Source organism: Alternaria ventricosa (genome assembly GCF_023758065.1).
Source record: "Alternaria ventricosa strain BMP 2768 chromosome Unknown scaffold_5, whole genome shotgun sequence".
NCBI lineage: Eukaryota > Fungi > Ascomycota > Dothideomycetes > Pleosporales > Pleosporaceae > Alternaria > Alternaria ventricosa.
This window is the reverse complement of record NW_026055685.1, coordinates 1,746,981-1,767,787: the sequence shown is the minus strand read 5'-3', so window position 1 is coordinate 1,767,787 and position 20,807 is coordinate 1,746,981. Positions and strand designations below refer to the sequence as shown.

The following is a 20,807-nucleotide window of genomic DNA, read 5'->3' as shown; positions in this document are numbered from 1 at the left end:
GAATCGATTCCGCCGCGGAACTTCGGCTGCTGGCCGAGCCTGTGAATGTGAAGGAGATGTATCGTGGTCAGAGTGGCCATGCTCATCTTGGATAGCTGCATAAACTCTATTTCGGCTCGGTACCGAGGTGTTGGCTAGATGCTCCTTACCCCGTGAAGGGTAATGTAAAATCTATAGATTATTGGCCAATTCTGGAGGTTACCGAAACGCGTGGCGATTAGATGCGTGGTAAGTAGCAACGATGTAGCAGGTGCATTGCTGACAAACTGAGATCCATGATGCGTTTGCGCAAGAGACCCACCCGAACGCTTTCGGAGTAGCCACCATGAGGATTAGCTAAAGCGGGTCATCTCTTGTATGGTGTAGTGAGTGCGACGTCCGACAGTCTTGTGCTCAGTTCGTGCAACCAGACCAGTGGTCAATAGCCCGAGATCTGCTCGCGTACAAGACCCGTTGCAAGGTTACACATGTTCGCCTTCGTTGCGATCGACGACGGTGTGTTGTCAAGCAGTTCATCTCGAGATCGTTGGCAATTTGTGCGGGATTGAGTGGTGGACGGCGTCCTGGGATTCCACCAAGCGTTTGGACACCCAGGTAGTCTCTGCATTGGGTCCACTACACTGGGGCGGCTGACTGCATGCTTCTGATATTGTACGACCATCACCCGTAAGCGCGTTTCAGATGACAGAGGCAAAGACCCAGCACCGTGGCAAGCATCCTCGTGGAGGATATCATCCTAGTCGCAAGAGAGTGTTCAAGCCATGGTACGTTTTCCAACTCTTGTAATGGCTAGAGCAGCAATTTCAAGTTGCTCATGCGCAAGTATGGTAATACAATGGTGTATCGAACGGCGTTGTAGGCCGGTCACACCAGATAAATTGCCTCCAAGCCACGGTGACGGCAAACGCGTCGCGTTGCAGCGTGCATGCTGATCCATTTCCGGTAATCACGACTGTGAACAGACACGATGGTAAAGAGAGTGATTTGGAGGCTTGGCTACTACGGAGCTACACCTAATCCAGGTATATTTGCGGGCGTCTTACTAGCAGCTCTGCGTAGCTGACATCGGGGTGGTGGTTGGAAGAAAAGGGCGCTGGAAGCCGTGGAGTCGCCGTGATTGATAGATTCGTAGATTGGCAGTAAGTGGGGCTATCGTAAGATGATCAGTGCAGCCCAAAGTCAGAGGAATGTCGGTACTCTGGAGGCAATGGCAGCACGAAGCAGGGTCCCGGTGTCTGCCAAGGTGTGGTGGGAGGAATGCGGTCCCCTGCAGAAAGCACCCGAAAGTCGCATTGCGCTCCTGGCGAGCTATGGTAAACAAGGCGAACGGATGGCCATGATAGAGACGGCATAATGGCTCGATGGGTGATATTATGACGGAAGCGCTGATGCTAATGCTCCGCTTCTGGCGGCTGACACACAGCCACGAGAGACCCGGCAGGCATTCGTTCGGGACAAGCGCGTTGAGGATACGGCATCAGCTTTCTAAGAATACTACGAAGGCCACACTGGCCATGGTGCGCTGGAATGGCATTGCGTGAACGCCGGATGGAGATGGAGATGGGAATCGCGTTCGTTGAACGCGTTCGGCAGTCGCGTTGGTGTCGGCCGACGCGTCGGTAGTAACGGTGTTTGCAGCCCTGAGTCGCATAGTGATTCAGAGCGTAATGATGGCCCTGGGGCGAGAATAGATCGTGATGAAAGTTGCGTCAAAGTGAGGGGCTCCGTGGCGGTCAAGTCAGCCTCATCTCGCGGGAGGAGCGACGGGCGGGTGTCGTCGCTTTTTTCCCGATGCGGCGGGATGCAAACAAAGCGAGGCAGCTTCGACCCTCTGGCCGAGGCAGGAGCGATGGCTAACGAAGAAGGCGCTGGCAATGCCGTTGACTACCTCAACGCGCCATCGTGGGACAACAACATCCCTTCGCCGGCGCATCGCCGTCGAGCCAACAGAGTCGCGAAGCGAGGCGTAGGCAGCTTTGCGGTGCCTGGCTTGCCTGAGGCTGTTTGGTGTGGCTTTTCTGGCGATGCGCAGGATGGACAGGGGTCGGGCGAATTAAGGTTCTGCAAGCCACACCAGGAATAGATGCATCTTCGCTTGACCGCTGGCAGCGGAGCCCATTGCTCACCACACTCCAACACATGCCCTCCCTTCCTGCCACTATGCCATCACCACCACCCTCACATGGGGCCATGCTGAGCATTGCCGCGCATTGGCCGCCATGAGCAGCCATCTGCCGTCATCGCGGCTACTCATCGTCCACTGAGCACTGGAGCCCATATCCCGGGCCCCAGAGGCTCATGGCCGCCCTGACAGTTGTCCATCTTAGAGGCCGTAGACGTGCTGCTGATGATCACTGGATTGCTGGGCCGCATGTATATCATCGTCAAGGTCACCGCCGCGCTGGGCACCCACCATGCTCTTGCTACGCCCGGCGCATGCGTCAACCTCACCATACTCAGCACCCCATTGATCCCTCTCATACCCACTCCAACTGCTCGCCATCTCCCTCTGTGTTTACAGTCCATCGCAATCACAATTTGATTCACATCCGACGCCTCACGGACAGTGTCTGGAAGCTCTGGCCCTGCTTCTCCGCATCCGCGCTTCCTACCATTGCAGAGGTCTTAGGGCCCCACTCCACATCTCAGGTACTGGCCAAGACAGCTGCCCTCCAGCATCAATCGTCTTCAACTCTAGAGTTGTGTGTTGAAGCATTCTTGATTGACCCACTGTGGGCAGCCGTTACTGGACAGAGATAATCAGCACTCATAGTGGAGCTCAGCTTACTGCCACTTTGCACTGCTGCGCCATCCGAGGCCACCCGCCAGAGCCTCAGTGCACAGGACCCAGCCGCCTACTAGCCTTCACCGTTTTTATCCATCAATGCGAACAAAGGGCCCGTCAGGCTTTGCACGACGTGGTGCTCAACGGCCATAATACTAGCCTTTTGAGGGCGTGCTTCACCATCGACAGGCCCGCTAGGCTACCAGGTGGACGGGATCGGTAATCACCAAGAGTCATCCCAGCCCCCAAGAATACCCTGTGCTCACTCGCTCTTCCTTGCAGCTGTGTCTATGCTCCGCCGTAAACGCTCAACCAATCCCGTCTCTCTTCCGCTGCCCTGGGTCCGTTCGTCGCTCGATCCGTACATCAGCTCTACCTGGCATTAACTATTGCCTACCTCCGCTGTCATAGCTCCGTCGTCCCGCAGCTCCATATACCGTCCGCACGGCAAGGCTGCCGAGCCTCACCCACACTGGCCAGTCCTTGGTTAATGTCACTACTCCTTTGTCCTATATGTAAGTCAAGCTGCCAGTCACATTAACATGCGGGTCGATTAATGCGACATCCCGTACCAAGTCGCTCACACTCATCTCAGCACCTGGTCGTTGCTCTGAATCAGTGACGATTTGCGAAAGCAAGACGACCCGTTCCCTGTTTCGTCAGTAAGAAGCTGCGATTGTCTGAGCTGCAGTCGGCGAAGAGCTGGACTCACCGCGTTTGATACCGAGACTCAAAGTCGCCCTGGGGCCCGTATGAATCGAACTCCTGAACAGCCCGATCGTTTGTCTCTAAGCAGGCCACTTCTGTCGGCTTCGCTAGTCTCAAGACCTCCGAAAATTGTCTCCGGATCTATCTCTTATCGCATTTGTGGTACTTTGTTGAATCTACTTGTCGCAAAATCTGCCTGCAACAAGGGTACACTGTCTCTTTACCACTGGGAAGGACGCAGGCTCTTACCCCACGAGTCCTGTGACATTTCGTCATCGTCTCACTTTCAGCGAGACGAGAAGGCAACACCACCAACAGTCCCTAGAAATTCCCATCCCTGTCGAGCTGGGCCGTTTGATCTTGTCGAACCATCAGGTGCGTTATTCCTCCTACGTGACGGGTCCTCGAGGCGTGTCAGGACACCTGCTTCAGGGCCCCTCCATTGCTGCCTGCGCGTTGACCCCCACATAAACATTAGGCTACCTGCTAACATTTCTCTAGGGATTAGATAGTTTCTACCAGGCGCCGTCCTCGATAAGTGTCGGGACCTATCTCCAGTCTTGCGCAGTTCGGTCCTTGGTGGTGGGCCTCAGGCTGTCCAGGCTGCGAGAGCTGCAGAACTACTATCCATGTCGGGATACAGCAAGAACCATGAGTATGTGTATGGTAAGTGGATTGTGGCTCATCTGACGAGTGTGGAAGCGCACCTGCCATGGGTGGGTCGGCTGAACCCGGCACTGGCCCACGTGAGAACGATTAGCACGTTTGACTGACCACCTACATTCCAGATGCCGAAGCCACCAGATCAAATCAGGTTGCAAGCTATCCGAGCATTGCGCAGCCCGCATTCGCCTCGCAGTACACGGATGCGCCCGCGCTACTAAGCCATGAGCCCACGAGCGCAGAGATGCCCTACATCCCTAGCTTGGTATACGAGTCACGCGGTGCAGCAGGCCATCATCCCAATCCATCATTTATCGATGCAGGAGCTCGTCATCCCGCCTCTCTTGCAGATACTGAAACGGAAATCACCGAACAAATTACACCCGCACAAGGCACTGCTGGATCAACGGTAACGCTGCACCTCCGGACGAATTACGATCTTGATGCAAACCAGCATACTTTCATACTCATGTTCGGTAGCAAGAAGTGCGTCGCTGCACTGCAGAAAGTGGACTACGACGACGATGCATGGACCAACTACGTACTGAACGTCGAAGTGCCCCCTTTCCCACTGACCAACACCTTCGATCCTACCATGATGTTGAAGATGCAGATGGAAGACAAGATGGGCAACCTACGATCGGAAGCGGACGCTGGAAGATTCACATACACCGATATGTCGCCAAACCTAGCATACCAATCCTCACCCGATTTCTCCAGGAAACGAAAATACTCTCCAGAGTTCGCAAACAGTCGAGGCTACTCCGATGGCAATGTCGCAAAGCGAGTGTTTGCGAAGCCGCGCGCTTCGTCGGGAGCCTACTCTGCCGCTCAACTCTCGCCGCTACCGACCCAGTCTGCGTTGGACAACACGTACGCACAGAGCGCTGGGTACGACATATCCAAACAGACCAACTACGGCTCGCAACTGTCCCAAAGGGCTCTTTACGCAGTACCTTCAGGTATTGGCATGAGCCACGGCAACTACAAACTGCCCCAGATGTCGCCGATGCCGCATTCTTATGCTTCTTACAACCCCCTCACTCACACCAGTCGAGGCAACACCGCGACCGTTTTGCCCTCACCACCCGCTCTTTCAACACCAGTTCTGGTCCGTGCAACACATCTCGCGCAAGGAGAAGGTAGTACTGGTTCGACTCAGCCTTTCAATCCGTATGCGATGGGTCCGAGCAAGGCGATATTGGAGATCGACGGCGATCTTGATAAGATGGGCGACAACTGGTCGACAGAGGAGTTGGACGCGAAGAGACGGCTCGTCGAGTTCCAAAGATCGCAGCATGGCAGCAAGATAACGACTACTTTTGCGCCCACCACACTTGAAGCTCGACAGGGGCGTGGTATCTGCGTCAGCTGTATCTGGTGGAAAGAGAAGAATGAGTGCTTCATCACAAGCGTAGACACCATTTTCCTACTGGAGCAACTAGTAAACGTCCGCTTTACTGTCGAGGAGAAGAACCGCATCCGTCGCAACCTCGAAGGCTTCCGTCCCCTGACGGTCTCCAAGGCGAGGGCGGATAGCGAACCATTCTTCAAAGTTATTATGGGTTTCCCCAATCCCAAGCCTCGTAATATTGAGAAGGACGTCAAGGTGTTTCCCTGGAAGATACTGTCGCATGCTCTAAAGAAGATCATCAGCAAATACGTACGTTCTCCGCGACTAGCTACTGAGATCGAAGCTAACAAGACCAGTCTGCTAGCTATGCCTCAACAGCTGGCGTTGGACATCTCTCCACTGCGACGACTTCGTACGCTCCAAGCACTGCCCTGCAGGCAACACTGGACGCTCATCGACACACATCACCTCAGACCCTGCCTACTTCGACTGCTTCAACGACCTATACATCTGGCTTGACCTCGTCTAGTCTATCGCCCCATCAAAATGTGGCAGCAGGCTTCGAAGGATCAGCAGGACAAGGCATGCCGGTTGCCCAAAGGACACCTTCAGGCCAGGGCATGACTCTGTGGGGCACTACCACTCACCAGATATCACAATACCCCTCGCCTCTTTCTCATGGAGGACGAGGGTCCTGGGACTATGGATATCCCAATACTTCGGCTGCAACGGAAATGCCGCCAATCGCGCATGCGCTGCAAATGCCACGGCAGAACGGCTTGCCAGACTTCAGCCAAATGTCATCAACTCATGGCTACCATCAATACGGTGAAGATACAACGAGGGTGTAGGAGAGGCAAGATTGGGAGACAAAACTCCAAGGGTTACCGATACGACTACGCGTTGCGGGCTCTGATCTGCATCGGGTGATCAACCAATGTCCGCATGATCCATGCGGGCCTAACCCAATGGGGTGTTGCACCAATCGCTCTCCACACCACTCATCGCTAGATTCGCCTCGCGCATCCCGCACACCTTCAGACGTTCGCAGTTCTCTAATAATATCCGGTATCCTGTTTGGCGTTGTACACGGCGGTTTCGGCATTTGGACACTGGACGCATCATACCCCGGGGAGGCGGCGTTTACCACACTTTCGGTTTCATCATCGACTACACATAGAGGATCATCACTTGCGATACAAGCCATCTTACGCAAACAACCCGATCGCAAACCCTGTCGATACAGGATGGTCAGCTTTGCATTACATTGGCGTTTATCCCACTCTTTCTACGCAATAATCTTTCCCATGTTCGCCTTTCGGAGTCTTTCTTCCACGGAGCTCGAAGTCGATCGCTTTCCAAGGCAACATCCGCGCCAACCACAACTTCGAGCCCTTCCGAACTACCTCCCCCCATGTATCTCGATTCGCGTCTCGAAAGGATGCGCGACGAGAATATTTCCTTTCTCCCATATACCCAAGGCTTGGTGTTTGCCTAGTCATTTCTTTCGCTTTCTTCAAACTCCAGAGATTCCCCATTTCTTTAGCCATCCAACTGCACCGTATGTAGCGCAATGTATCTGTAACACACTAATTCTCGCCTCCACGCATGCGATCCTTCCAAACATCTTCACCGCAGCCTGGCCCGCACCCAACATGTCAAATTATGCGAGCTCCGCCACAATAGAGGGCGCAGTCACCCTTTGGCCCCAATCCTGACCACTGCCTAACACTTGCCAAGGAGCTACGACTTCCGCGGTGCCGGATGCGATATAGGCATCAGCTGAGCTTATCAGAGTAGGTGTTATGATCTCAGCATATCGCGCACGTTAACGAGGCGGAATGGGCGGTGGGCATACAAGGGCCCTCACAGATGACCAGTGGTTGTCCCGACGCCGAGGACCCGTGTCACACAAGATGTTCAGGCGATCAATCCTGGTCACGAAGTCACATGCCTTGATGAAGACCATCCCACGCTGAGTCCAGACCCTGGTGGTTTATACTGACTTGTTAGCGGTCGGCGAATTATCGTCGCAACTAACCGTGCCGCATGCGTTCCATATGTTCGCATCACGAGAACATGTTGCCTGTATGTCTAGTACGACCAAAACGGCCCAGACCAGACCTCAACCCCCAAAAGGCAGAACATCTGGCCAAGGCGTAATACCAAATCCCTTCACCGTGAAATACGCCCGAGCACATACATCACGCTTACCACACATACTTCCCATCAGATAAACCCCGAGCCGCTTTCGGGCATAACCACGTGCATCTTCTCAGCAGAGCCCCCAGGTTCAGCATGTCATACGCGTTCGTCGGGGCAGACCGACTGTTCGGTGCATCTGATCCGTTCTGATCTGACGGAGACGAAAGCACGGTCACGGGGCGTATGTAAGTCAGGGATCAGCCCGAGGAGGGCCGGGTGCTGATCTCACGTTGGATCGCGTGGGATAACGCAATGCTTACTGCAGATCGGAGGCGGAAGGGCGCGACTTGCCTTACACTGGGTGAAATGCTTTTGTGTTGATGATGGGAGTGGTTGTTTTTTTGCGGATGTTTGCGTTGATGTGCTATGTGACCTTCGTGGTGGCAATCCTTTCGCTACCATTTGATATTTGTGATGTGGCTACTACTTGAGTGAACGAAGTTGGTGTAGTAAGTGCTACTTCATGGGCTTAAAGCCCACTTTTCCTCATACCAACTCTATCCTGTGCAAGGTGTGTTGTGTGTGTGGGACGTTGGGTGTCCGGCCTGTAAATTCAGGCACACCTGTTTACAACACTTCTTCAACTTGACCATTGGATCAAAAGACCACAGAACTTCCAAGTTCGCCAACTCATCTCCTTCATTTGGTGAAAAAGGAAGCGAGATGTTCACCCTCTCCCTCGTCATCTCCACAGGCACATTCTCTTCGCCAATCACCTGCACCGAGGTGTCCAAATACTGCACTCCAAAGACACCCAACCAACTTTGCAGTTTGAGAAACGCCTGTAGCTCCTGCAAAAAGACCTTGTGCTCCTTTATGTCGAAGTCCGAGATGCTGCGATCATTTCCAGTCCAACTGAATTCAAACGGCGCGATCCCGCTTTCGGTGAAACGCCATTGCGTTGGGACGACATCAGCCAGGAGCTCTTTGCGGGCCGTATGATCGTTCCAGGGCTGCGCGATGTTGTCGACATGAACGAGCTTCTCGGCTTCCTCGAGCTTGAAGTGGTTGTGGAGAAGAGTGAGGCCGAAGAGATTGTGGACGCTGTGGGCGACGAACATGTCTCGGATTGTCGTGCAGATGAAGTACTCTAGGTTCTGGCTCTCGTAGGTTTTGTAGGCATCGTGGATGTCTGGGGCGGTGTTGAAATGCTGGGGGGTGTATGGTTCGAATTCCATGTTTGCAATGGTCTGTATGAACTGCTTGGGGGAAGGTAGAGTAGGAATCAGGGTGAGCTGGACTGAGAAGTAACTTAAATCCAGTCTCCGCGGCATTTATATATGCTACTTCCGTGTTGTCGGAGGCGATACACAAGGAGGTTCGTGTCGCCAGCCGTCAGGAGTGACGCATGAACACTCTAGAAACAACTGATCGGTGCAATATCCAAGCTTTGCAAGATGCCTTCACCAAAGAACGACTAATGAGAGATCTACGGCTAATTCTGTTAGAGCCCAACGCTCTTATCGCAACACCACGACGCCGGATGTGGACATACCTGCGGCATCACATATCCTTCCTTGGCACGCTTGACGGCGTCTGCGAATGAGAGATCATGCCTTGGGGCTCTGAATCGCATTTCAACCCCTTGTGACGGTATCATTGGTCCACGATCACTGCAGGCGGCACGATGGCACCAGGCTGATGAGTCCTCAGCCTGACCCCGCAAAGAGATCATTAGAGACCGTGATCGTGATCGTTCGATAGGTCGTGCTGATTAAAGGCGCATGTAATGCAGTAGTGTCAGTTCGACACTCGTGCAAAGTAATCCGGCAGATCGTAGGCTCGATGGTGTGAAAGTCTCGGCCTCATTAGCAACAGCAGTGATTGTCAGACCGATGCCAATAGAGCAACGACCATTCACAAGCACTAGACTGCGGAACGCTGTTGATATATCACTCGCAGAATGGTTCCAGGAAGATAGCAGAATAACAATTGCAATTTTGAGGATACTAGTCTAAGTACATGTACACATTCGATCTGGCTAACCAGAACGACTGCAAAGGGGGGCTCAAACGAGCTATAGACAAACGAAAGAAGCCGTAAGGGCTTGCTTTGAATATGAAGAGTCAAACACAACTTTTCCATCCAAATTTTCATGGTGATGGTAGCATCACACATGGGCTGCGATCATCGGAGCGGCTTAGTTCTTGCGGAGGATGCCACCGAGAAGGTCACCGAACATGTCACCTTCCTCAGTCTCCTCCTCAGTCTCCTCCTCAGTGCCCTCCTCGTAAGAGTCCTCAGCGGGGTAAGACTCGTAGGTATCCTTGACGGGGGTAGGGGCAGACTCGTAAGAGCCGAAGGAAGGGGTGGGCTTCTCGTTAACCATGCTGGGCTTGGTGTACTCGTGGACCATGCTGGGAGTGGGGACGGCGCCGTAGGCCTTGCTGGGCTCAGCGTGCTCGTAGGCCTCCTTGCTGGGGGTAGGAACAGCGCCGTAGGCCTTGCTAGGCTCGGGGACATGCTCGTAGGCATCCTTGCTGGGGGTAGGAACAGCGCCGTAAGCCTGGCTGGGAGTGGGAACATGCTCGTAGGCCTCCTTGCTGGGGGTTGGGACGGCACCGTAGGCCTTGCTGGGTTCAGGAACATGCTCGTAGGCCATGGAAGGCTTGGGAGCGTGCTCGTAACCTTGGCTGGGCGTGGGCTTAGCCTCGTAGGCGGAGCTGGTGACTTCGGGCTTGGTCTCCTCGTAAGAGTCCTCGTCGTCCATGCCGAACAAGTCGCCGAGAGTCCTCTTGGAGAGTTCGTCATAGGAAAGCTCGTCGGTGGTCTCTTCGGTCATCTCGGGGATGGCGTCGGAGTACTCCTCCATCTCGGGCTCAAGCTCGTCGTAGCTCAAGTCCTCCTTGGAGGGAGTGACGTAGTAAGAAGGCTTCTCCTCCTCGTCCTCCTCGTCCTCCTTCTCCTCGGGCTTCTCCTCCTCTTTCTCCTTCTCGCCTAGTCCAAGGTCATCGACAATGGTGCGCTTGATGGGAAGACCAGAAGATCCTAGAGTCTGTGTGACTGTGCAGCCGACTGTATCTGGTAAGCAAGGAAATCAGAAGTGATAGCAAGATGTAACATACCATCGGTTTGGGAGCAGGCCTTGGTGTCTTCAGCCTCTTTGGCGAGAGGAAGAGCAGCAGCGAGCTGAGCAGCGGCGATGATAGCGAAGAACTTCATGTTTGCGTTTGATAAACTTCGGTGGGAAAGATCGTAAGAATTATTAGAAGGGATTACTGTAGAGTAGTGACTGTTGTGTGAATGAGATGTAATGAGCTGATGAACAATAAGGTGGTATGAGATGTTGCCTTATATGCTCGACTGTCGATGTCTATCCTGATGCTTCTTCCAGTGCACGGTGTTGCAGTGTGCTTTTTGGCAGCGTCGTGACTGCACACATGAAGATCGGATCTGTGCTAATCAAAGCTACCAGAAACATTCCAGAAGCATTGTTCAACGGCCACTTTACCGGTGCATCACCATAGCGGTGAGAAGTCCGTCGGCTCGTGGGAAACATCTCGTCCATGCCTTGAGCTGATCGCGCGTCTGCATCCTGATCACAATGCCGGCCATGGAGCCGATCGGCGCATTGCTGAGCAGATACCACATTTGGAGACAGCAGTGCGCGCCATGGACGTGAACCATTGCTTCACTCGTCACATGAAACGGGGATGAGGCGATCCTTTGACCAAAACCAGCGCGTTCGTATTCTTTTGGGACATACCATGCCGTGTACTTCTCAGCATCTGCAACATCTGAAGGTGATGCCTGCAGTCATTTTCACGAGACGAGATGTCTCATCTCAAGATCGTGAGCAACGACTCGACGCCAGATTGAGGATGGACATTCTCCAAGCAACACAGGCGCACGACCTTCAGAGTTGCTTGCAACAAGCTTCGGCGGTCAACTAGCTCATACGTCTAGCTTCAAGTAAGTGCCAGACTCGTGGTGATCTCGGGTATGTGGAGTGACAGGAACAGGATCGTGAAGTCGGGGTGCAGAAAGAAGGATGGGAAAGAGCAAACATCGTTGGGGATGCAGAACCGACCTAGCGCCCGCTTGGTCCGCCCAAAGTGGGGTGAGGCGAGAACATCAATGGAGCGGTGGACTAGAACCACAACGCATTTCAACGGCATCGTGTATTGCATTGTTTATCTTGTCAGATTTGGGAACATGTGAGACCCCCGCGCGCTAGGCAATCGATAGTACTGTTACGAGAGCTAATGCGGCATCTTCCACCACCGCCACCATCAACGCAACCTGACCCCGCGTTCGAATCCATCACTTCCTCCTCGTTATAGTGCCTTGCTCATCAGGAGTCGACGGATCATAGCATTTGAACGATTTTAATACGCCGAAACGTTGGTCTCTCCGCTGTTCACAGTTGAACCCTTCGCAGCAGCTGTCTTGAGGGACGTCGCCGGGATCAACATCACAAGATTCTGGACGCTGTTAGCCAAGGGCCCCACGCTCCGTCCATATTGCTTTCACAACCACAGTTGGACAGCAGAGGGATTGCCAACGCACCACCGATAGGTTGACATGTTAATTGTCCCGATCCATGTAGAGATAGTGAGGCTGCCGATGATGCAAGTGCGAAGAGAAGGTGGATGGCGATCTTCATGGCGAACGAGGAAAGTTGGGCACTCATGGTAAAGCAAGTCAATTTGGACGAGGCTGACGGACGAGGCTGACGCTGACATCCATTTCTTTATTATAGATCATCTTCATTGTTGTTTCGCAAACACCCTTGGGTTTTCGCCTTGCACAAGCTCGTCACGCATTTCTTCTCGCTGTCTCAACACTCGAAGTGGGCCCGGGACTTAAAACGCCAGCTTCGGCGACTGAACTGCTCGCAATTATCGTGAGATCAATTTGCAACGCGTGTTTCGAGACTATGATATGCTCTAGGCGGCCCACCGACAACTTTCTGGTCCGGGTTTCGGTGCGTGGTGCACCCAATGATGACAATTCGCATGTCGCGCGTTGTGCGCTAAGTCGACGAACGAAAAAGCATCATCTGCCACGCATCAGTTCAATGTGGGTTTCGGGCCTTTGTTCTCAACGTCTTACTTCGAGCTTGACGGTCTGAATACAATCCAGATGTCGACACATCTCTTACACCTTTGCTTTCAACGCACCAGGACCATGCGCTGCACTATCTACAACGCGACTAGCCTGACACGAGACGATACATACAATCCCCTCTTCCCGAATCACAAGCGACGAATGAAAAGAGCCGGAAGCAGCGAGAACGACCTTCTCTCGTGCACCATCTTCTTTCCACCAGCAAGCACATGATGACCAACTACTTCAGCCACAGCAGCACAAGCCGGCGACGTGTCTCACCACTACGGTGTATGCAAAACGCCCTGTTCTTTCGCCCACCTCTCACCGCAAAGTGCGCCGTACGAACAACAACCACTCATTCTCCGTGACTAGCAATTCTCTGTCGACCTCAACAATTTTGATACCCTACAAGCAACACTATGATGACGTACGTGACCCTATTGTGCAAGGCTGATTCCCCGTATCAAAGCTTCAGCACCATTACATGCCGCGGACTTCACTACATCCTCATATCAAAGCTTCACGAAACTCACACACCCCCTGCCACGCTCATTCCGGCATCGAAGATACCCGTATCAATGCTCCATAGCGCTCATACACCTTCTACCTGCCTAGTTTCCACCCGAGAACTTCTCTCTCACACACCCCTCAGTTGCTATGTGCATCACATCATAGCTCCAGACTCTCCTGGTCATAGCACATATGCCAATCATCCAAATGCCCATGCCCATCCCACCTCCTCTCACACACCATCCCCTTGCAACATCCCTCCTGGGGGCGATCAGGTAGCAGCCTGCAATGTTCTGTAACTAAGTTAGTCGTGTTTCTTCATCGTTAGCTAGTATAGCTCAAACAACACGGGGTAAGAAAGCGGAGCAGTGAGATCAGGTACAGGGAATATTGAGACTTACGCTTCACAACCCGACACTCCGGCTCTCCGAAAGACTCGACTTCCAATTCCAACGGCTTCAGACAGTCATGAATTGTCTGGTGGTAACTCTCCCTACACACCAACCCCTTGCAACATATCTGCGGCATGTCGATGTCAAGGTTGCACCGCACTGTCATGTATGATTAGCCTTGACGTAATGACGTAATCACCATGTTGAAATGCTTCAGGTGTATAGTAGTGGGTGAAAAAGGAGCGGAAGCACGAGACGAGAGAGAGAGGGGGGAAATGTACTTCCGTATGGTAAGCACTCGGGTGCAAGGACCGACTGGGCATGCCAGTTATTGTTGACGGTGATGGAAAGACAGGTTGCTGTCGTGATGAAGAGAAGCGTCAAGAAAGGTGCTTTCGTCATTATTGCGGGCTGTATGTAGTGCTGATGTAAAGGTACCAGGTATGGAGATAGAGAGAAGAGATTGTGTGCAAACGATTATCTACATACTCATACCAATATATACATTTACAAAACGCCTCTACGTAGTACAAAAGAACACAAGTAACGACGTCGTACAGCTCCTCTTCAGCATAGTCGTCACGTACCTGCTGCACAAACATCGACTACCAAGCGCACCTTCTTCTTTCAACTTTTAGACCAGCCACTTTAACGTATTACGACCAAATCAGCGAGTGAAAGTGAAATGCTAGTAAAAGGACTTGCTACGTACGTTGACATCGAATTTAGCCTACGATGTCATAGGCACTGTATGACTAGCCCTCTACATCCACCGCTTTCGTGCCATAGTAAGTACCCTTTTCTTTCAACTGGTGTAGAAGCCACCTTGATCTATTACAACTTCAGTCAACAAATGAAACTTGAAAGCTAGTCAAAGGACTTCCTACGTACGCAAACATCGAAGTTAGTCTACGCTGTCATAGGCGCAGTATAAGTAGCTTTTCACATCAACCGTTGTCGTGCCACGATACGTATGTCCAGCCTTAAGTCCCTCGACTTCTGAGGGGTGCGTGCACGTACTTGGAATGTTGGACAAGGTTAACGGTGCCGGAAGCTCGGAGAAAGAAGAGTTTACGCGGCGAATGTCGTGGCACGATTTCGACACTTGCGATACATGTGAACATATCACATCAACCAATTTGAGAGATGTGAAGAAGTGTATGAAGCGCAAAAAGGTGTCTTTTCATTATCTACATGACTCATGTTCCTTATCATCCTTATCATCCATCCATTCCTTCATCTATCTCATACTCATGCGAAGGCGTAAAGGCGGTCATTACTGAGGAGAGACATCGGGGTCGCAACCGCAATACAAAAAAACGACGGCAAAGCAAACAAAACAAAACAATCTAAAATCCTCCCACAGCCACCCCACCATCTTCAAAAAGGGAGGGTGCCAGTGCAGCAAGGGTATAATGCAACTTCTCCATCTTCATCTTCCACATAGACCAAAGAAAAAGGTATCATCAAACAAGCGTCGTCATTCTTCACGCTTATTTCTTACCCTTCTTCTTGTTCTTCTTCTTGTTCTTCCCCGAGCTAGGTGTAGCCTCGCCGTTCGCATCGCCCTCTTCGTCTTCGGCTTGGTTGCCAGGCGTGGTGGGTGTGGTAGGTGTGCTTGGCTCTTCAGCTTCCTTGGTAGCTTCAGTCTCGGCGGCGCCGTCAACGGCAGGAACGTCAGCAACGGCTTCGGGCTCTACCTTGGCTTCGGCGACGGGCTCGGCAACGGGCTCGGTGGCGACTTGCTCAGGGGCGGGCTCAACGGCGGGGGCGGCGGATTCCTTGGACTCGGCCTTGGAAGAGATCTCAGCGTTGGCCTTCTTGAGTTCCTCTTGTTCAGCCTGAGCCTTCTCGAGTTGCTCCCTAGCGCTGGCGAGTTCCGTCTTGATGTCGTCACGCTCCTTCTTCGCGGCTTCGGCGTCGGATGTCAGGGCGCTGGTCTTCTCCTCTTGCTCCTTCAGGGTAGCCTGGAGGGACTCGAGGGACTTCTTAGCGTCGGCAGCTTCGGTCTTGGAGGTCTCGAGGTCCTTGGTCGCGGTTTCGGAGGCAGCGGTGGCCTCGTCGAGCTTAGCCTGGAGGGCCGTGAGTTCAGACTCCTTAGCCTTGGCGGCCTCGACGGTAGACTCGAGCTCAGCAATCTTAGCATCGTTGGCCTTGATCTTCTCCTCAAGCTCGCTCTTCTCGGCAGTCGACTTCTCAGCCGAGGCCTTGAGGTCAGCGAGCTCAGACTCAACAGATGATGCCTTGGAAGCACCCTCCTTCGCCTCGGCCTCAGCCTGCTTGGATGCCTTGAGCTCCTCTTCGACAGCGTCCTTGGCCTTCTTGGTCTCCTCAAGTGATTCCTGAGCGGTGGCAAGGTCCTTCTCCAAAGAGGCAACCTTCTCATCTCCAGATGATGCAGCAGCCTCCTTGGCCTCAAGCTTGCTAGTTACGTCCTTGAGAGATGCCTCGAGGTCGGCAACCTTGCTAGCCTCAGCCTTCGCGTCGGCAAGCTCCTTCTCGAGAGCGGCAACCTTGTCTTCGCTTGATGACTGAGCAGCCTTGAGTGACTCGGAGTGTTCAGCTTCCTTCGCCTCGAGCTTGCTCGTGGTCTCCTTAAGAGATGCCTCAAGCTCTGCGATCTTGGCAGCAGACTCATCGGCACCACCCTTGGCGGAGGTCTCGAGGTCAGTGATCTTGCTGCGGAGGCCATCAGCCTCTTGCTTGGTCGATTGCGATTCCTTGGTAGCGGCCTCGAGCTCAGACTTAGCAGAGGCGAGTTGCTCCTCAAGCTCAGAGACCTTGCCAGCGTCGGCGGACTTGGCCTCGAGCTCAGACTCCTTCGCGGTCAGGCTCTCTTGAGCAGCCTTGAGGGAAGCCTCGAGCTCTGCGATCTTGGAGCTGGACGACTCGGTAGCAGTGCTGGCTTCTGACTTGGCGGCTTCCAACTCAGATTCCTTGAATGCGAGGGCGTCCTTTGCCTCTTTGAGAGAAGCTTCGAGCTCGGCAGCCTTGCCACCTTCGCTCTTCGCGGTCTCCAACTCAGCCTTGTGGGCAGTAAGGTCGTCCTGAGCTTGCTTCAAGCTAGCCTCCAACTCGGAGATCTTGGAGCTGGACTCCTCAGTGGCCTTGGTGGTCTCACCCTTAGCAGCCTCAAGTTCAGACTCCTTCGACGAAAGGCTGTCCTTGACCTCCTTGAGCGACGCCTCGAGGTCAGCGATAGTCTTGTGAAGACCCTCAGCATCACCCTTGGACGACTCAACGGCCTTGGTAGCCTCCTCCTTCGCGGCGGTAAGCTCAGACTCCTTAGCGGCAAGGCTGTCCTGGGCCTCCTTGAGCGAGGTCTCGAGTTCGGTGACCTTGGAGTTGGAAGCCTCAGAAGCCTTGCTAGACTCGTCCTTGGCGGCCTTCAGCTCCTCCTCAAGCTTAGTTACAGCCTCGCGAGCCTCGGCGGCCTCCTTCTTCGCAGCGGTAGTCTGCTCGTCGGAGGAGCCCTTGGCGGATTCTATCTCGGCCTCGAGCTTGCTGACGGTGCTCTGGAGGCTGGCAACCTCGTCCTTTGCGGAGCCAACAGCCTTGGATGCGTCACCCTTGGCGGTCTCGAGCTCAGCGTCCTTGGCGGAGAGGCTGTCTTGCGACTCCTTGAGGGAAGCTTCGAGTTCGGAGATCTTGGTGGTGAGAGCATCGACTTCGCTCTTGGCCTCTTCGGCAGCCTTGACGGCGGCGTCCTTCTCGGATGCGAGGGAGGATGAAGAAGCTTCGAGCTCAGATGTCTTGGCCGCAAGCTCGTCTTGTGCCTCCTTCAACGACTTCTCGAGGGAGGACACCTTCTGAGCAAGCTCATCGGCATCGCCCTTGGACATGTCGGCGGTCTTCAGCTTCTCCTGGAGTTCGGCGATCTCAGTCTTCAGGCTCTCGACCTCGCCCTTGGAGGACTCGGTAAGCGATGTGACTTGGTCGGCGGCATCAGCGTGCTCCTTGGTCTTGGCGTCGAGTTCAGCAGCCTTCTGGTCGAGAGTGTCCTTGGCCTCCTTGAGGGAAGCCTGGAGCTCGGCAATGGTGCTGCGAAGGCCATCAGCCTCCTCTTTCGACGCCTTGTCAGCATCAGCGTCCTGAGTACCGCGGGCGGCGAGCTCATCGGAGAGCTTGCTGTGGGCGGCCTCGAGCTCAGCGTGCTTCGCCTTCAGGCCCTCCAACTCGTCAATCTGTGTTCGCAGAACGGCAACCTCGGCGGCAAGCTCCTCGACCTTGGTCTTTTGCGCATCACGGTCGGCGGCGAGAGTGTCGAGCTCGTCCTTGGCGACAGTTTGGGCCTTGAGGTCCTCAATTGTGGCAAGAGCGTCGGCAAGATCCTTCTCAGTCTTGCTCTTCTCAGCGGTGAGCTCCTCCAACTGCGACTTGGCGCTGGCGAGCTCAGTCTCCTTGGCCTCGACTTCCGACCTGTCAACCGACTCGGTGCCGGCAGACTTGTCACTGTCAAGCTTGGCCTTGAGCTGCTCGACCTCGTCCTTGTAGGAGGCAATCTGCTTCTCGAGGTCGGCGACGGTAGCACGGAGCTCCTCAGCCTCCTTGTTGACGTCGGCGATCTTTGCGTTGAACTCGGCCTCGCACTCGTCGCGAACGGTGTTCCTCTCCTTGGCCTTGGCCTCGCGCACCTGCTGGACGACGACACTCACCATGTGCTCCTCGAGGTCCTTCTTGTCCTGCTGCAGCGACTGCTCGCGGGCCTCGAACTCCTTCTTGCGCTCCTCGTGGTCGTCCTCGAGCGTGCGCACGTGCTCATCCTGTGTGGCGGCGACGCGCTGGGCTTCGTCGAGGTCGGCTTCGGCGTGCTTGAGCTTCCGCTTCAGCTTCTCGATCTGCGTCTCGAGGCTATCGGACGCCTGTGGTGAGGGGGGCGAGGGCGAGTCTGCTGTTGGGGCATGGTGCGTTAGTATGTGATGAGCGGGGACGTTTTGGTGTAGAGGAGACGCCCGCGAGTGCAGGGAGAGCGGATAGTGGGGGAATGCTGCTGGCATTGTTATGGATTGGGAAGGTGGGGGGTGGTGCGCGGTGAGTGCTACGTACCTGCTTCGTCTTCACTTAACCGTGTAGGCGCCTCACGTGGTGTCTCGGGCGGCGTGTCGACGCCATTGTCCTGCGTGCTCGACTCGACCTTGCTCGGCGGCGTCGCGTCGGTTGTCACGGCGGGCGTCGCTGGCTCGGCCGTGGCGGGTACCGGTGCAGGTCCGCCGAAGAAATAGTTGTACGCTCTCTTCATACTGCTGGTTCGCTTGGGGAGTCCCGGTCGCAGGGAGCTCGTCGATTTACGGCCTCGACGCTCTTCTTGCTGGCTTGCTTCGCCAGTAATCGGAGCTGGCAGAGGGTCTATCGTCCCGTTTCGCTTGTTGCTTATCGTTCGTGGTGGTAGCAGCCGTCTACTGAATTTCTGAGATCCCGTGTTGATATCAGCGAGGATCTGCTTCTGCTCTCTCGAAGAGGCCCTGCGAGGCGGTGTTAGTGGGGGCTCTGGTGACTTTGTAGGTGAACGACAATGGCCGCAAAGCATTCAATGTATGGCAGATAGGTCGGGCCAACAGTGGTGTAAGAAAAAATATGTTAGGGTATACCACACGATAGCGAGCTATCGTGGGCGAGAGCCTCTTACCAAAAGCAACAAGAAGAAAAGAGGCGTGTATCGTAATGTCCTCAGATAGAGGGAGCAGTGGTGAGGGGTGGAGGGGGAGGCAGAGGGGAAGGTGACGGGTAGCACTCACTCATAGCTTTCTTTCCTGCCCCAGCTCGGCATGATTCACGCTCTACTGCTATCAGTTCACTCTGTTGAAAGCGCCACTGTTTCCCGCGCGAGCCAGTCCAATCAAGTATGCTGAAAATTTTGTTGCCCTTTCTGAATCTGGGCGGGCCGTCAAGTCTCCTCACCGCACGGTAACGAAATGGAGCTTTACTTATGTACAAGCACAACAACACGTTGGATCCTGCATGCAAGCCTGGTGGATTGTCGGGCGCTAGACGTCCGCTACGAGGTATATACATCTTCGAGGGGAGGCACGAGCCAGTCATGTAACGCTGCGACACGGTAGCACAATTGGCATGGGCGAGGCTGGACAGGCATTAATGCAAGCACAACGCAGATGGACGTCGAGGCCGGCGCTGTCAAAGCTCCCAAGCGGCTCCACTTTGCTTCTTACCGCCTCGACTAGGGTCTGCCAGGGCCTCCTCGACGACAACCCGTGTGCTGACTACCCAGCCATGCGACGTCGCTGAGGACGATGTCCTTGCTTTTGGCACGTCGACGAGATGTTTGATGAGGTCCTCGAGGCTTTGTACCCGCCCTCGCCCTCAACACACGACGTGTCCACCCCACCGGAGCGCGTCTCCTCGTGCCAATCACAGCCATGCACGTAGTATCACGATCACGACGTACATAGCATCGGCATTCGATTACAGGAAGTTGGGCGAGCAATCGATAAGCCTTAGCCAGCACATCATCGTCGGTGATCGTGGGCTCCAGCGTAGGGCTCCGCGCACGGTCACGGGCGCGTCGACGTGTGACTCGGCATGATCTGATGTTATGCGAACCCCAATGGCTTGCAGGAACACGGTCTTTCCTTTTGCAAAAACGTTTCGTCTCAGGGTTGGGGCAAAGTATCGTGCCGACTGGTCGCCTCGACTCTGCTGAGACAAGGACGCTCTGGACGCGCGCGCAATTCGTCATGCAGGGCCTTTCCGTGATGGGCGGTCGAAGCGTTGATGCGTTGTTCGATCGGGTCCGCTGAATTATTTCTTGCCATGCCCAGTCAGTCCATTCGCCTCGCCAATCCTCTCTCGGACCGTCACGTTGCCATCCTCAAACTCCGGCTACCTCGCCGAAGGCCATCTTCAAAGCCCGAAAGTGGCTGTGATCGTAGTTTCCCCAACCTCCTCCCCTCTTAGCTCGAGTGCACTTCATATCACCTTGCGTCGTGCAGTCTCTTCACCGCAAAACCACTGCACCCCAGAACCTAGTCATTTCACGGACTGGCCCTGCATAACCACACCCCACCCGTTGACAAGGCGGCGCGCTAGCCAGGTCAGCACTCGCGCGTGAAGCTCCACCGCCTCTTCGCATCAACGTCGTATCGTGGCGCGTGAAGACGTAAATCACGGCAGAAAAAGTCTT

The 20,807-nt window shown here is 54.3% G+C and overlaps 4 protein-coding genes across 4 annotated transcripts; 1 reads left to right on the top strand and 3 right to left on the bottom strand.

The window, feature by feature from the left end:
• Positions 1-4,144: 4,144 nt before the first annotated feature.
• J4E93_003961 (uncharacterized protein) lies at positions 4,145-6,029 on the top strand (the record flags this gene model as incomplete). The annotated part of the gene is made up of 2 exons (XM_049341891.1): positions 4,145-4,148; positions 4,282-6,029. The coding sequence occupies 2 exons, from the start codon at positions 4,145-4,147 to the stop codon at positions 6,027-6,029; spliced, it is 1,752 nt and encodes a 583-aa protein (XP_049201396.1).
• A 2,155-nt stretch (positions 6,030-8,184) lies between these two features.
• On the bottom strand, positions 8,185-8,989 carry J4E93_003960 (uncharacterized protein; the record flags this gene model as incomplete). The annotated part of the gene is made up of 2 exons (XM_049341890.1): positions 8,185-8,217; positions 8,279-8,989. The coding sequence occupies 2 exons, from the start codon at positions 8,987-8,989 to the stop codon at positions 8,185-8,187; spliced, it is 744 nt and encodes a 247-aa protein (XP_049201395.1).
• An 866-nt stretch (positions 8,990-9,855) lies between these two features.
• J4E93_003959 (uncharacterized protein) lies at positions 9,856-10,877 on the bottom strand (the record flags this gene model as incomplete). Its single annotated transcript, XM_049341889.1, has 2 exons — positions 9,856-10,730; positions 10,781-10,877. 2 exons carry the CDS (start codon positions 10,875-10,877, stop codon positions 9,856-9,858), a joined length of 972 nt encoding a protein of 323 aa, XP_049201394.1.
• A 4,285-nt stretch (positions 10,878-15,162) lies between these two features.
• On the bottom strand, positions 15,163-18,908 carry J4E93_003958 (uncharacterized protein; the record flags this gene model as incomplete). Its single annotated transcript, XM_049341888.1, has 2 exons — positions 15,163-18,560; positions 18,716-18,908. The coding sequence occupies 2 exons, from the start codon at positions 18,906-18,908 to the stop codon at positions 15,163-15,165; spliced, it is 3,591 nt and encodes a 1,196-aa protein (XP_049201393.1).
• Positions 18,909-20,807: the final 1,899 nt, after the last annotated feature.